At 41.3% G+C, this 17,985-nt stretch overlaps 2 protein-coding genes across 5 annotated transcripts in view; one reads left to right on the top strand and one right to left on the bottom strand.

Annotated features, from left to right (window-relative positions):
• The window catches only part of PALM2AKAP2 (PALM2 and AKAP2 fusion), a 611,547-nt gene that overhangs the window by 266,232 nt on the left and 327,330 nt on the right, over window positions 1-17,985 (bottom strand). For all 4 annotated transcript variants that reach the window (XM_049710940.1, XM_049710941.1, XM_049710942.1 and 1 more), the window contains one exon: window positions 6,426-6,506. In XM_049710940.1, the coding sequence (XP_049566897.1) occupies window positions 6,426-6,506 (81 nt within the window). The remainder of the gene's footprint in view (window positions 1-6,425; window positions 6,507-17,985) is intronic.
• Window positions 1-17,985, top strand: part of LOC101275752 (thioredoxin domain-containing protein 8) — a 709,525-nt gene that overhangs the window by 427,055 nt on the left and 264,485 nt on the right. The window lies entirely within an intron of this gene.

The following is a 17,985-nucleotide window of genomic DNA, read 5'->3' as shown; positions in this document are numbered from 1 at the left end:
CAGAGATGTTGACTCTGTGAATTGGGGATAGGGCCTGGGAGTCTGAATTTTAACAAGCTCCCAGGTGATGCTGTCACTGATGTCGCCAGACCGAGGACCACAGTCTGAGTAGCACTGCATAAGGACTACCCAAATGGCTGAGGAATGCAATAAGCTTTCCTGCTGGCTAGCCAAAAGGAACTACTCATCCTCTTGCAAACCTGTCTCTCCTCCTGCATTCCCCATCTCAGTAACAGCAGGGTCCCCATCCATCCCTACATGCCAGGCACTCTGCCAGGTCTGAAGACACCTCTCAGGAAGACAGGCAAGTCCCCACTCTCACCAAGTCTTCATTCCAATAAACATGGATGCAAGATCATTTCAGACTATGATACACGCATGGCAGGAGGCAGGCAGGATGATGTGACAAACAGGGACCGAGGGAGGACACTTTAGGTGGGAAAGATCTCTCTGAGTACTTAAACGTTTGAGCTGAGATCTGAGATGCCAGGAAGGGCATTCAAGGTGGAGGGATGACAAATGTCATAGCTGGGAAGTGGGACAGAGTTTGGTGACCTTCAAGATTGTCTAATCAAACCTTTTTAATCTACAGATAAGGTAACTAAGCTAAAGCAACTTTTCAAGGTGATCCACCTAAGCAGTGAGGAGTGTCCGGTGTGAGTGGGGGACAGTGGAAAGTGGGAGATGAATCAGTAAGTTTCGAAACCATTTTCTGTTCATTTGTCATTTTTATAAAGTCATTATCTAGCAATCTTTTTTTTTTTTTTTTTTGCGGTACCCGGGCCTCTCACTATTGTGGCCTCTCCCGTTGAGGAGCACAGGCTCCGGACGCGCAGGCTCAGCGGCCATGGCTCACGGGCCCAGCCGCTCCGCGGCATGTGGGATCTTCCTGGACCGGGGCACGAACCCGTGTCCCCTGCATCGGCAGGCGGACTCTCAGCCACTGCGCCACCAGGGAAGCCCTCTAGCAATCCTTTTTACCTTATAGATCTGGCTTTGGTATAAAAATTAGCCAAGACTTTCTCATTCTAAGACTTTTATCTGTGATTTCTTCTTATATTGTTGTGATTTTACTTTTTACTCCAAATCATTCATCCACCTGTAATCGGGCTAAAGCTGACGTTGGCTGCGTTAGTGGGTGATGTTGGGAATCTGGCTAAATTCCATCTCCTAATAAAAAATGGCTTAAACATAGGGTGGCACAATGGTTGTGATGTGTTCTCATGCACTTGTGTCTCCTTCTCTATTCTCCTTCCCCTCCCCCGATCACATCCCTTCCCCCGCATTGACTCCCAATAAGATCTTTGGTTCTGTTACATGATTCAGGCCACACAAAAGCCGATCCAAGACTTCCGATAGAAGAAACCAAGTTTTAACTTCCACTCAAGCTCTGTTTACGGGGTCTGGGGGAGATGTGATGGGGAGAAGGATGAGATGTGTACCCTGCCTGCCTGGTCAGTATTTTCAAATTTGAACTTGGCCTTTTGCACAGACTAACAACCAAGGAAAGTCTAAAATTAGTTTGAACGGTTCACAATAGTGAGAAACACTGTAATGTCTTTGCAAGCAAGGCTCCTGATACCTTCGGGCTATTCAGCAAATGACCTTGGTGGGTTGACAATAAATATCTCGCAGGGTCACAATTCATTCTTTGATTTTTTTTTTTCCATTCAGTCTTCTGGAGAGGAAGGGCTGTGGTTTTTAAAATATAATGACAATTTTCATGGCTTGGATTAGAAAAAAACTCTAGTCAGGGTTCCTGCTCATGAATAAATAATTCAAAGACAGCTTATGTATTGAAGATGTGGTTATTAGCAATTGGATTCTGACCATGCTGACTATGTTATACAAACCTTTATAAATGTGACAGTCCCAAAGGGATGCATGTGGCAATATGTACTGAGTGCCTTTTCTTGCTGGGACCTTGAAATGACCAATGAAAGAGACAGATCTCTGGCAATTCAACCAAGGGGCAAAAGGGAATATTAAATTCAGTCTGTCTGGTATAATCCAATAGTTGATTTATTGTTTTAAACTCACATGATCACAAGTCACATAATAAAAACAATAAAAATAGGTAATTGTTTCCATGGAATTAAAAGCCAAGACAATTTTTCAGAAGAATAATAATGATGGCTCTTCCTTTATGAAATATTATAATATATTAAAAGGCTAGAGGAATTAAAGAGAATGGAGTTGGCCCAGGAATGGCAGATTAATGGAATAACAAGAACCCACAAACAGCAGACTCGAATATAAGTGAGAAATATGTATATAATAAAGAAGACATTTAAATCAGTGGGGAAAAGGATGAATTAATCAACAAATCATGTTGAAGCAACTGTCTCACCATCAGTAAAAAGTAAAGTTATTCCTATCTTATTCCTTACAGGAAAATAAATTCTAGATTTTAATCCTAAAACTACTGAAGTATAAGAAACATCATAGATAAGTGTTTGAGATGAAGGTGTTCTTTCCAAGGACGACATCAAGGTCAGAAATTATAAAGTAAATGAATGTTAGATGTGATTTCATAAAATTTATAAAATTTTGTATGAGAATTTAAAAGAACCCATATACAAAAATCAAAAAAGAGATAAAGGCTAATGCATTTTGGAGACTAATGTTAATATGATTTCATTTTACTCACAGGCTGATGAGGCCTGTGGTAAGGGTTCCGTATCTTATTCCATAAAAATATATTGGGTTCTATCTGGGTGCTGAGCAGACAACTGATATGTTTTTCTTTATATTTTGCTGTACCTTTGAATTTCACTCTTGCAATGATCATACATTCCTTCCTTTTATTATCAGCAAAAGTAATACAGCTATTAAAATTGCCTACTGGTCCCATATGTGAGCATTTCTTGGAAATTCTCGCATCACAAATGTCAGATACTCAACACAGCTAAGGATCTTATAAAAAGAAATCTGAGTTTAATTTGGCTAGGACGTCAAAGTACCTGGAGGTTTCCTAATCACTGGGGTGTAGCAGCTAATATTTCAACATTTTCTTCAACGCCTTATAGAATTTGCTTATCATTCATATAAAAAGTAATGATATTCCATTTTGTGGAGTCACTATATAGCCCTAACTATTGCAATTATGAAATATATTAGTCAAATATACAAGTATCAAGATGATTGCATTGCAAAATTTATTTGTTTTGACAAGAGACCAGTCAATCTGTCTAAATAATTCATATCTCAATGCATGAGAATACGCATTCAAAGACTATTTGATAATGAGAATTATATCTTAATAAACATGAAATCAAATTCTAATGCTTTTCCATTTAACTTTGCACTGAGAATAATTTTTCTTAGAGCACATCTGGAATTTTGAAAAATGTTAAAATAAATAGCAATTCCTGACATATTTCTTAATATTTTCTACTTCAAGGAACTACGAATCATCACTGTGGCACATCTCCACATGGTCCAAACTTTCCAGAGCCCACAAGAATATACTTAGAGTAAAAGAGGCAGTGATGATAGTAATTGACATCTTTCTAGACTAATTATGTCATTTGGAGGAAACAGTGTCCTGGAGAAAGCATGGCTATGGTGACAGTGCTGGGGTTCAATCGGGCTCCCCCACTCAGAGTCTCCCTGTTCTTGGGCAGATTACTTGTTCTCACCAGTTTGTTTCCTCACCTGTAGGATGGGGAGAGTAGTATCTACTATGTGGTCAGTATTGAGGGGATGTATCTAAAGGCACATATTGGGCACTGAAAGAAAATGATGACTACTATTGAGAATGGACACGGGGATGACATGGCTGCTATGCTGCCATCAGGAAGCTGGCTGAGTCTCTACCAAGAGCTCACGGGGGAACTATAACCTCAATGAATTTACTACCATCCGGGGGTGAGGCTGCTAAGCTCCAAACAGTGATCACAGGGAAGATGACTCACATTATTTAAGGTCAGTCAACAGTTAACTGATTGAAGGTAGAACATATTCATTTCTCGTGCCTGAAGTGATCATCTCTCTCAATCAGGCACCACCCTCCTTATTATTGAAATAACTCTATTTTGGGGAGGATGGACTCAGAACAAAGAGAGGCAGACTCATGAGGGAAGTGTCACCTGCATCATGGTGAGGCCAGTCACTGTCCTCACCTTACCGCAGACGCCACTTCACCAGAGCAGAGACACTCGGGGCCTCCCAGAGCTGGGGTCTCTCTCCAGGGTAGCACCCAATAAACCGCCTTTGCAACCTCTGAGCTTCCCTTTTTCGTTGTTCAAGGCTAGTGGTCCACCCTTACTACAGAAGTCTTCCCTAGCAAGAGAAATTACAATGCACTGGTCTCCACTTATTAAATTTCCATCATTTCCAATCCTTTCTCCCCAGGTATAGCAAGGTAACCTTGGTGAAAGTCCTGGGTGTTCCCTTAAATAATCAATCTCATCAACTGTGTGAGAATTTTAGCAGGATAACCAAAGAGAACTATCTTATTCCCTTGTTTCTAAGTCTTTGAAGGAATCTCACTGCTTCCCCATGCAATACTAAGTCATCTGTACTGTTGTTTCTGTTGATTGGATGGATGGATGGATGGATGGATGAAAAATGGACAGATGGAATATGAAAAGAATATTGTAACACTGGACTGGATCAGCAATGAATGAATCCTCGGTATCTTATCTGACACCCAGAAAGATAAAAGGTAGGACAAAAGAAACTTGATCTTCTGACATACATTTATTGCCAGACTTTTGATTCAAGGAATGCAGAAGCAAAGAACCGCATTGAGCTGAAAGAGGAGAGAGTCTGTCTAGTCAAAAACAGCCTCTCATTCTTTCACTCTTCTTGTTCAAAAGTTCACCTTTTAAGCAAGAATATGATGAGGTTTAATACATTTTGGTCTCTAATAAGGAGTGAGTTGACTATACTCTGAGCCAGAGATCCAGCTCTGTCCAGATTGACCTTGAACAATTCACTCGGTTCTATTAAGTGTGTTTAAGCCCCCCCTCTCTGTAAGAAGAGGATGCTAACTTTAGCCCTCAATCCTCCCTCAGGAATGTGGTAAGGAAAGAGTAGTGGCATACAGGGTAGATGCAAGCTTCCTACAAAGAAAGGTCCATAAATGGATTTACACGATGAGCAGAGAGAAACAGGCAATATTCTCGGTATCGTGCTGCCATTCTTCCTTTAAAACACCCTTCTCTAGTTCAAGCTAATGGTGAACTGATAAATATGTGAAGCAGATTTAGGTCATGCTGCTATTTATTTTTTTTATTTTAATAGATCTTTATTAGAGTATAATTGCTTCACAGTACTGTGTTAATTTCTGTTGCACAACAAAGCGAATCAGCCCTATGCATACACATGTCCCTACATCCCCTCATGCTGCTATTTAAAATCAGGAACTCGCCTGCTGATAATTTTATTCTGAGGATTCATTCAGCACAACCCCGTCTTCTAGAAAAGAATGGGAAACGCAACCATGAAGGTTCATCTTGTTAAAAAATAATCCACACCTAGCATCACCTGGAGAGTCAGCCCCACCTTCCCAACTAGCCCTCTGAGTGATGCAATTTCTGTACATGTAATGTCACGGCAACTTGGTGTGAGCACGAGAGGGTTTTTCTAAAAAAGCCCAGGAGCGGTGGAAAGCAAGCAGCGACTCCCAGCTGGCCACTGGTCACACTATTCTCTGAGCCTGCAGAAAGCAACATTCTGCAAGCAGTGGAGTCCTTGTGACAGTAACAGAGCTTTCTCCTGGGTTGTCATCAATTATGATGCTTAAGTGTATTATGTTTTAAAGAAAAATAAATAAATAAGCATCTCTCTCTCTCTCTCTCTCTCTCTCATGGTGCAATGGAAACCAATCAAGTCAAATCATTTCAATACTGTCTTTGACAGTCTTCTAACAGGATACTTTCAAAATCGTTAAAGTAGAAAGAAAACATGTGAATAACCTGAAGTGCCCAGCACTGCTCATTTATCAGACCATATACTGCTCTTATCTCCCTTTTCTCCAGATCAAGAAAGAAAAGATTAATATTTTTAATTTAGTAAAGAGCATGTTAAATGTATCTTTGGGAACCTCTGTATACACACACACACACACACACACACACACACAGCATCTATGTTTTGGAGACACAGCCCTGGAACACTGCCTCACCCACCATGTGGAAATTCTCCAATTTCTATATATAACCACCGCAGTTCACAGGCACACACACCCCAACCCATCCACAGGCACCTATCAGCTCATCATGCTTGCAGAAATTGTAATGCTGTAACAATGCCCTGAATTTGAGAAATTCACAAGCCCAGAGATGGTTTCCTGACAATGAAAAAGGGCTGGTGCAGCCCGTGGCGGCACCTTCACACCAGGGCAGGCTCTGCCCAGCTCTCTGGCGTGTGATCTGCATGTCTAATAATGGAACAGGTTTGTGGGATCAGCCGCTTACCTTGGAATGCTGCAGCAGAAGTATCTGCTCGTCCAGCTCTTGGCGCTTGCCTTCTATTTCCGTCTGCCTCTTTCTTTTTTCCTTGAAAATAAAAAGAGAGAGAGAGAGGCTGTAAGAGTGGGTGGGTGTTGGCTCCAGGAATTTGAAGGTAGGAAGCAGCAGCAGCTGTACACATCTGTAGAGACCCTTCCAGAGATGCTGGGCACACACACTGTTGTCACCTGCCCCTTCGTGTCTGGGTGTGTTGTAAGCAGCAGCCTTCTCTTAACATGTCTGCTGTGGGCTCGGTGAGTGGGAGAAATTCTCTTCACTCAGCCAAGCTGCAACAATTTAATCCAGAAGAAAAGGCAGCTTCTACACACACACACACACACACACACACACACACACACACATACACGCACGCACACACGCACGCACACACACACAGAGTCATGTTCTGTGCAGTGTTAATTCAGAGACAAAGAATAAAAATGTCTCAATTGTGAAGACAGAGGTTGTTTCCAACTGCAAAGATGATAGAATAAACAGTGGGAAATTCTGGGGTTAGATTCCTGTTATCAAAATACTACATATAAATAATGCAATGCAATTTCAAATTTTATAGGACATATCATCCAGTTGGACCTACCAAACAATGCAAATTAGATGGGTGATTTTTGTTTAAGTTCATCTTGGAGGGAGCGCTTCATGTTGGGAGGGCTTGCTGAGGTTATGGTAAATGTGAAGTCTACACTTGGTCTGCCTGGGTCCACCTCCCAGCTTTTCTATTTGCTACTTGTGTGACCTCTGACGAATCCTTTTACCTCCCTGGGTCTAAGTCTTCTCTCGCATAAAGAGGAGGTAAGAATTGTACCTAAACCATATGGCTGGGGCATGGATTAAATGAGATGATATATGTAAAGGACCTAGAACAATGACCTGGCACACAGTAAATGCTCAATAAATATTATTTGCCATTACACTTACTGTCACATGTTTACTTCTAGGCAATGCCTAGAAACTGGTTTTAAAGGGATGTATTTCCCTTGTATTCAGAGCATAACTGTTCCATTGGAGTGTATGCTTATTATTTTTCTTCTCTATACATCTCCAATATAGACAATAAACATCACATAAAAGTGATTAATTGAAGAATAGAAAGGATTGCCCTTATGATAGCTTACTTGTTCAATGTTTTGTTTCCAAAGTGCATAAGGGGGTGGTTTTTTGAGACATTTACTGCAATGGATTATTTCCCTTTACTCACATATGCAGGGAAACTTGTTGGACAAGACATAATGGCATTTTACACTACAACAGCCAAATCCTGGAGAAGACAATAATGTAAAAGCCTGGTTGTTCTGCTCTGTGTTAAGGGAAGCTTTTATTTTATGTAGTTGCTATGTTTCTGGGGATGTGCTTGTACCACTGCTATACAAATCAACATAGTAATAATTTACGTTATAACCAAGTTTTTCTGTGTAATGCACAGACTTTTAAGAAATAGTAGCTTATAATCTCAAGCCACTGGGACATAATATCTAAGTCAGGGACATAACCTCTCTGGCAAAGTGAGGCCTGAGGACATTTTAGGAACTTACTATTTACCAAAGAACTCCAATCCACGGGGCATCACTGATGCTGCTAATCCCAGAGGATGTCCAAGAACACACAATATATGGCAGCAGATGGGAAAAGTGAGGACCACTGAGGAGAGCCCACCTATCCAGCAACTCAAAGGAATGTAAGTAAGTGCAGCCACTATGGAAAACAGTCTGGAGGTTCCTCAGAAAACTAAAAATAGAATTATCATATGAATCCTACTCCTGGGCACATACCCAGACAAAACTATAATTCAAAAAGATATACACACCCCTAAGTTCATAGCCGCACTATTCACAATAGCCAAAACGTGGAAACAACCTAAATGTCCATCAACAGATGAATGGATAAAGAAGATATGGTACATATATACGATGGAATACTACTCAGCCGTAAAAAAGAATGAAATGATGCCATTTGCAGCAACATGGGTAGACCCTAGAGATTATCATACTAAGTGAAGTAAGTCAGAAAGAGAAAGACAAACACCATATGATATCACATATATGTAGAATCTAAAATATGGCACAAGTGAACTTATCTGCAAGACAGAAACAGACTCACAGACATAGAGAACAGACTTGTGGTTGCCAAGGGGGAGGGAGGTGGGGGAGGGAAGTATTGGGAGTTTGGGATTAGCAGATGCAAACTATTATATATAGAATGGATAAACAACAAGGTCCTACTGTATGGCACAGAGAACTATATTCAATATCCCATGATAAACCATGATGGAAAATAATATTAAAAAAATGAATGTCTATATGCATATAATTGAATCACTCTGCTGTATAGCAGAGATTGTAACAACATTGTAAATCAACTATACTTCAATAAAAAAATAAATAAAAATTTTAAAAGGTACCAAGGACAAAGCAAGGACCTCCAGAACCAGCCACTATCTCTTTATTCTAGAATTTCTCAACAGTAGGTTTACTGGACTTTATCTTTCATTCCCACAGTCTATCAAGGTACGGAGTTGTCCTATATTTAAATCCAGAATCAAGACATAGTATGTCGGGGACTTCCTTGGTGGCACAGTGGTTAAGAATCTGCCTGCCAATGCAGGGGACACGGGTTTGAGCCCTGGTCCAGGAAGATCCCACATGCCGAGAAGCAACTAAGCCCATGTGCCACAACTACTGAGCCTGTGCCCTAGAGCCCAGGAGCCACAATTACTGGGCCTGTGTGCCACAACTACTGAAGCCTGCACGCCTAGAGCCCATGCTCTGCAACAAGAGAAGCCACTGCAATGAGACGCCCACACACCACAACGAAGAGTAGCCCCCACTCGCTGCAACTAGAGAAAGCTCGCGTGCAGCAACGAAGACCCAACGCAGCAATTAATTAATTTTTTAAAAAAGAATCAAAGAAAAACATAGTATATCACGGGTACAAGATGCTGATGACTCAATAATTCCATCCATGTTAATTGAGTGCTGTGTGTGCTACAGACTGAATGTTGTGTTCTCCCCAAAATTCGTATTTTGAAACTTAATCCCCAAGGTGATAATGGTATTAGGAGGTGGGACTTTTGGGAGGTGATTAGGTCATGAGGGTGGAGCTCATGGATGAAATCAGTGCTCTCATAAAGAGACCCCAGAGAGCTCTTTCACCCCTTCCACAGTGTGAGGACACAACAGCAAGACAGCTGCCTGTGAACCAGGTGCAGGCCCCCACTAGACACCAAATCGGTGGGTGCCTTGACCTTAGACTTCTAAGACTTCTTAGAACTGTGAGAAAAAAATTTCGGTTGTTTATAAGCCACCCAGTCTATGGTATTTCATTAGAGAAGACTGAATGTACAAAGACAATGTTCTAATTACAGATCTGGTCATTTGCAAATCCTTCCTAGGCTTTCCCACCTCTGAGCCTTTGTTCATATAAAGTTCTCACTCTGCACATTGCCCTCCATCATATTGGTGAACCATGCTTTGAACAGAAGAAATATCACCAGATGGTACAAGCAGGGAATCTTTATATGAGTAGACTCATTGGTGGTCACTGTGAACAGATATGATCATGAAAGATGCAGGTTTTAAGTTAGTTCTTTAAGGAACTAACTAAGGTAGGAATTAGGTCAATACAGATTAATGGGCAGCACATTCCAAGGAATGTGTGAGTAAGGGCAGAAATACACTGCATATTCCAGGGACAACGAGGAGAGAAATAAAACTCAGGTGCAGGGCTTGCCTTTAGGAATAGAGATCGATGATTCAAAAGACTGGCCAGGACTAGACCTCTGAGGGCCTTGGATGCCAGGCTAAGAAGCTTGGATTTTATTACACGGACAATGTAACCTCATTGTAGGGTGCTAAGCAAGAGAGTAATACGGTGAAATGGCATTTTAGGAACATTATCTGGCACTGGTATATAGGATGGATTAATAGGAATTGGGATACATTTCCTGTAAATGGCCAGATAGTAAACATTCTAGGTTTTGTGGGACATACAGTCTCTGTTCCAACTACTCAATGCTGCCATTGCAGTACAAAAACAGCTGTAGACAATCTATAAATAAATGAGCGTGTCTGTGTTCTAATGAGCCTTCATTGACAAACACAGGTGGGGGCCAGATTTAGCCCATCTTCATAGTTTGCTGACCTCTGGATGAAAAGATCATTACATGTCTTAGAAAGAAGTCCTACACTGTTCGTGGGAATGTAAATTGGTACAGCCACTATGGAAAACAGTCTGGAGGTTTCTCAAAAAACTAAAAATAGAATCACCATATGATCCAGCAATCCCACTCCTGGGCATGTATCCAGACAAAACTATAATTTGAAAAGATACATGCACCCCAGTGTTCACAGCACCACTACTTACAATAGCCAAGACATGGAAACAATCTAAATGTCTACTGACAGATGAATGGATAAAGAAGATGTGCTGTGTCTGTATATATACAATGGAATATATATATATATATACATATACACAATAGAATACTACTCAGCCATAAAAAAGAATAAAATAATGCCATTTGCAGAAACATGGATGGATCTAGAGATTATCGTACTAAGTGGTCAGAAAGAGAAAGACAAATACGACATGGTATCACTTATGTGTGGAATCTAAAATATAACACAAATGCACTTATTTACCAAGCAGAAACAGATGCACAGACATAGAGCAAAGACTTGTGGTTGCCGGGGGGAGGGGTAATGGGGGAGGGATGCATTGCCACGATGAGGGGGTGGGGGAGTTCGGGGTTAGCAGATGCAAACTATTCTACATAGAATGGATAGACAACAAGGTCCTACTGTATAGCACAGGGAAATATACTCAATATCCTGTGATAAACCATCATGGAAAAGAATATGAAAAAGAATATATATATATATATATATATATATATATATATATATATCTGAATCACTTTGCTGTACACCAGAAATTAACATTACATTGTAAATCAACTATACCTCAGTAAAAAATACATTTTAAAAATGTCTTAGGAGGATGCAACATTCACCTGGGGTATGGTGGGGATGGATGAACTAACAAGCCCATCCTAGCTCAGAGCTGTTCCACTCAGATTGGGAAGAAAAGGACAAATACAAATAGAGTTGATGAGGCTCAGGTCTAATAAGATCTAGAAGGTGGGGCAATATGGTATCTTGGCTCTGAGCCACACAGAGAGCTCTGGTGCAGGAACGGGCAACAGGGGGAAAGTGGTGCTTTCCCACTTATTCTGTATTCACATCTTCCCTGAGGAAACTTCATATTGGGTTGAAGGTAGAAATCAAAGAGTTGTTAACATATGCAACCAGGGGCTTCCCTGGTGGCGCAGTGGTTGAGAGTCCGCCTGCCGATGCAGGGGACGCGGGTTCGTGCCCCGGTCTGGGAGGATCCCGCGTGCCGCGGAGCGGCTGGGCCGGTGGGCCGTGGCCGCTGAGCCTGCGCGTCCGGAGCCTGTGCTCCGCAACGGGAGAGGCCACAGCGGTGAGAGGCCCGCGTACCGCAAAAACAAAAACAAAAACATATGCAACCAGGCATCAGTATCAGCATGTTCTCATCTGTGTTCTATCTGATGAAGACTCTGGGCTTAGCCCTGCCACAAGGCTAAGGCTATGGCTATCGTGGGATCCTTTATGTCCCCTTCCACAGTGATGGAGTTAGGTCTTGAAATCACTCCTGACTGGACAAGAGGTAAGATGTGCAATCAGCCTGTGTACAGAGTTAGATATGAGCCATAGTACAGCAAGTTCGAGGGGGCCACCATTGGCTTCCTGATGCTTGCTTGCTTGGTCCAGGCCTCACCTGGCGAGCTTGCTGCTTCCCAGACTTCTCCTTCCCTTAATCAAGGCAAAACCACTAGCTCTTGGATTCTCTTCTCACTCCTTCTCAAATGTCTAAATGTAGACATTCAGCCCACATGATTTTCTTTACTCTCATCAACTATACAACCTATACAATATCAGTATAGATAACTAGCAGATCTATATTTTCAGCCTAGATCTCTCCTTTGAGCTCCAGGTTCCCCTATCCAACTGCCAAATGTTCATGTCCAGTGCCTCAAACCTAACCCTTGAGTCATCCTCTCGGCCATCCCTCCTCCCCTACTCTCACACCTGTTCCTTCTGTATTCCTCATCTCAGAAAATGACATGACCTAAGTTGGAAATCTGATTTATTCTAGACACTCCACTGTCTTAAAAGACCAAGTCCTGATGATACTGCTCGTCATTTTCCACGCCTTCTACGTCCCCACTAGAACCTTTATTACAACCTTAACATTCCCTCCTTTATCTTCCCACCCCCCCACGTAGACTACTCTACATGAGTATCTTTCTCATGCTATAGCGCTGAACTGTTCATACTCTCTTTCCACCTGGATTACTGCAGTGGTTTCCTCACTATCCTTCCTGCCTCTGAGGCTTGGCTCTGAGTAAGTCACCCTCTGCTTTAGTGATATTCTAAAATGGAAATCTGACTGCTTCCATCCCTGGCCTAAAATCCCAGAAATGTCTCTCATCGCCTACAGTGCAAATAGTTAAGTTCCTTCCCATGGCCAAGAGGGCCCTCCGTATCTCACAGTTTCATCTCAAGCCATGACCCCCCTAATCATATGCTCCAACCTCAACACATGATCTGAAGTGTCCTGATCTCAGGTGGGTTCATGCCGTCCTGGTTTTGCTCTTACTGCTTCCTCTAACAATAATGGATTTCCCTCACTCCTTCATCTAATGAAAACCTTTTTCTCTTTGACAACACAGCTTAAATATCCATAAAGCTTGAGCAACCACCTGCCCAGTCTTTCTTCCATCAGAGGACCCACATACCCTCACTATAAATGGTGGTGGAAATGCCAGTTATGATTAGTCACATATAGTCCAGCTCATTCCTGCCACCAGGACTTGTGTGTGATACAGGTTAGGACAATCAAACTACCTTATCTCATTGCAGTACGGACTGGTCCAAGGAGCAGCTAAAGGACCAAAGCAGAACCAAGAAGAGACATTTCTAGGAATAGACACATGAATACTGGGAGAGAAAAGCTCCCTTTTCACTAAGGTTAAGCTGGGATGATGTCTATCTGAGTGGCAATTTTCCCAAGCCACATGGAAGAAACACATCCATGCTGGAGAAAGGTTAACCCACAGAGAGAAGCAGAGCTGGAAGACAGAGAAAGGAGGATCCAAGTGAGATTGTTTGAGTCCCAGATCTAGTTATGCATGAAGCCAGAACCATCCGTGGGCTTCCTAAATTATATACACTCATAACCTCCCTTCTGCTTAAGCTAGTTTGAGTGGTGTTTCTCTCACTTGCAGCTCAAAGAGTTCTGACAAGTACAGAGGACTTCTCTGCTCCCTCCAAAGATATTTCATCACCCCTTCCTTCTTTCTTCCCTTCATGGGCTGTGGATCTTTCTACATTAGTACCTTGAGCACTTTAGGACTTTATGCACTTAACTGTTTACACATCTTCTCCCTCTACCAAACTATGGACATCTTGAGGACAAGGATATTGGCTCATGCATCTCCGAAGTCTAGACTGTTGCATGGTAGAGACACGTAACAGACACTCAGTAAGAATCTTTGAATGAGATACTTGTTCTCCTCCCATCATGTTCCTGTCTGTCCAGATCCCTCATTCAAATGCATCATGAATCTGCACTCATGATTTCAATGGCAGTAAAATACCTCACTGAAAACACATTAGCCGTCAGTCCACAAAACCAGAAGTATCTTTCTGTTAAAGATGTCAGCCCATATGGAATAAACCTTTATGGCTTTGCACAGAAGACAAGAGTTGAGAAATCTCATTCTGGGAAAGAATCATGGAAAGCTCACTCTGGGGAGAAAGGCTGGGGGAAATAGAAATTCCAGGGAAAACATAACGAGCTGACAGTAGCAAACTATTCAGGGGGAATGTGCCTCAAGAGACATCTGGAATGAAGTGACCTCAATCCATTAGGAAGATTTCCAGATCCTTCCACGATCTGGGAGGCCTAGCAAGCCACTTTCATCATCTTTCTGCGAATTACGTATTATCCTGGCAAGTATTTTCTGGAAGTATTGCAACATTATGAAACTGTAAACTCTTAGTGTAGATAGGAGCCACCATATAGAATGGAGGACACTGTTCGAAGGCGGCTAATAAGTATGATGGGAAGACAGGTATTAGAAGTAGTTAGGAAGCCCATGTCCACCCTGGTGCAGCTTTAGGCAGACTCCCTCTTCTCTCCAGTTTAATGCTGCTGTAGAACCAATGCCATTTATGTGTATGAGGAAACAAAAGGAAGACGGTCAGTCTGAAAACTGAGAACTTGAGTGACCAGGTATAAAACAATAAAGAGGTGCCCACTCAGCTTAGTCCAACTGCCTGTCCAGCTAACTTGAATGCTGCATTTGCTCAGCAAGACACATCCCCATTAGAGATCAGTTATCTGATCTCAATGCCATTAGATATTAAGACCCTCTCTCCTGGCTCTGACTTCAACGTCACCCATTATGATTTTGATTATATTCAGGCTTTGAAAGTAGTTACCTAAATGGAGAGATAACACTCGTTAAGCTCCCTGCAATGTCATCCACTATAAATAAACTGGCACTTGGGTTTGTAGTTGAGTGTACTAAAAAGTTTTAAGTTCATATGTAGTTTTCTGATCTTACAAAACTAAGTAACAGAATCTAGAGTCAGTTTAAAAAGCTTGGTCAAGGGCTTCCCTGGTGGCGCAGTGGTTGAGAGTCCGCCTGCCGATGCAGGGGACGCGGGTTTGTGCTATTCTGCCTCGCCACGCACCCACCCAACTCTCAACATCACCACGTGGAGCAGAGAATTCTACAGCTATATTCATTCCTCATTGCTTAGTTTAGATCAGCATCTCCACGTAGGTAAATTCTCTTTTATTCACCTGACTACTTGGCCTTGAGCTTGCCAGCTTTTGGTAAAGGAGGGAAGTGCTTGCTTTGTATTTTTTTTTGTTTGTTTTTTTTTGTTTGTTTGTTTTTTGGTGCCCCGTGTGAGGACTTTGTATTGTTTTTAACAGAAATTATAAAGTCAACAGAAAGAATTTTAAATAGGAAAAGAAGACACTGATTAGTTCAAACTTCATGACTGGTTTTTGAAAGGATAATATAACACCTAAAATCTTAAGAAACACCATATAGAGCTTGGATGTAAAACTGTTACTAATTACACCTAACAGTTAATGTTGCTAGTCTGTTACTGCCAAGTCAAATGCATAACACAGGAGAGTTTCAGCTTAAAGTCTTTAGTAGATACTTTATAATCCATATGAATTATATCTTAAGGCTATTTTTATGGTCTGCCCACACTGTTGCTCTTTAAATAATTGTTTAAACATATAGCTACATTTTTGCTTTAATGGTCATAATATCAAACTGTTTGCTAGGAGTGCTTCCCTTTAGCGGTCTTCTCTGGAGATCAAGAAGGAAAGTAGTCTGATACAGCTCTCATCAGAAAGTAAGATCTGCTTCTTGGTACCATACTGATAAGCTCACTATGGTGAAAAAAATGAGCACTGTCTGTACAAGGAGAATGGTTGAGAGCTCTGAGGAAGTCCCAAATGTCAGAAATTACATAATCAGATTCACCTGCAGAAGGTAGTCTCCCTTTCACCACCCTCAACGAGTTGTGATATTCCCCTCATGAAGCCACAGGAGCACTGAACTGGGACTCAGGACACGTGCCTTCATATGGGTGCTCTGCCACTAACCCCTCAGTGACTCAGACTAGTCCCTTATTGATTCTGGGCCTTAGATTCGGCACGTAATACGAGCAAGTTGGACCAGCTTCGCTCTATGGTTCCGCCTATCTCCAGGATTCTGCAGTGCTAAGGAGAGCAACTTCATGTGCTAGACAACCTACAAAATGCGAGAAAATATTTGCAGATGATGTGGCTGACAAGGGGTTAATATCCAAAATATATGAAAAGCTCATACAACTCAATATCAAAAAAACAACCCAATCAAAAAATGGGCAGAAGATTTAAATAAACATTTCTCCAAATAAGACATACAGATGGCCAACAGAAACATGAAAAGATGCTCAACATCACTAATCTTTAGAGAAATGCTAGTCAAAACCACAATGAGGTATCCCCTCACACTGGTCAGAATAGCCGTCATCAAAAATCTACAAACAATAAATGCTAGAGAGGGTGTGGAGAAAAGGGAACCCTCTTGCACTGTTGGTGGGAATGTAAATTGATACAGACACTATGGAGAACAGTATGGAGGTTCCTTAAAAAACTAAAAATAGAACTACCATATGGCCCAGCAATCCCACTACTGGGCATATACCCTGAGAAAACCATAATTCAAAAAGAGTCATGTACCACAATGGTCACTGCAGCACTATTTACAGTAGCCAGGACATGGAAGCAACCTAAGTATCCATCGACAGACGAATGGATAAAGAAGATGTGGCACATATATACAATGGAATATTAGCCATAAAAAGAAATGAAATTGAGTTATTTGTAGTGAGGGGGATGGACCTAGGGTCTGTCATACACAGTGAAGTAAGTCAGAAAGAGAAAAACAAATACCGTATGCTAACACATATATATGGAATCTAAAAAAACAGTACTGATGAAACTAGTGGCAGGGCAGGAATAAAGACGCAGACGTAGACAACGAACTTGAGGACACAGTGGGGAAGGGGAAGCTGGGACGAAGTGAGGGAGTAGCACTGATATATATACACTACCAAATGTAAAATAGATAACTAGTGGGAAGTTGCTGCATAGCCCAGGGAGATCATCTCGACGCTTTTTGATGATCTAGAGGGATGGGGTAGGGAGGGTGGGAGGGAGGCTAAAGAGGGAGGGGATATGGGGATATATGTATATGTATAGCTGATTCACTTTGTTGTACAGCAGAAACTAACACAACTTTGTAAAGCAATTATACTCCAAGAAAGATATTAAAAAAAAAAAGAATGAAATATTGCCCTTTGCAGCAACATGGATGGATCTAGAGAATATCATACTAAGTGAAGTAAGTCAGCCAGAGAAAAACAAATACTATATGACTCAATTATATGTGGAATCTAAAAAATAATACAAGTGAATCTATACAAAACAGAAGCAGACGCACATAGAAAACAAACTTATGGTTACCAAAGGGGGAAGGTGGGGGGAGGAATAAATTAGGAATTTGGGAGTTACATATACACACTACTATATATAAAATAGATAAAAACAAGGACCAACTGTATAGCACAAGGAACTATACTCAATATTTTGTAATAACCTATAATGGAAAAGAATCTGAAAAAGATATATATAGATAGATAGATATAGATATAGATATCTGTATCACTTTGCCGTACACCTGAAACTAACACAATATTGTAAATCAACTATGCATCTGTAAAAAATAAATTAAAAAAATGATGATAACAATAATAACAATAATAGCAACTAAGTTTACTGACTACTTGCTATGGGCCAGGCATTGTTCTAAGGATTCCCCTTCAGTTAATCCTCAGAACACTTTGAGGTA

This window comes from Orcinus orca, chromosome 6 (assembly GCF_937001465.1).
Source record: "Orcinus orca chromosome 6, mOrcOrc1.1, whole genome shotgun sequence".
In the NCBI taxonomy this organism is placed as follows: Eukaryota; Metazoa; Chordata; class Mammalia; order Artiodactyla; family Delphinidae; genus Orcinus; species Orcinus orca.
This window is presented reverse-complemented; position numbering and strand designations above follow the sequence as displayed.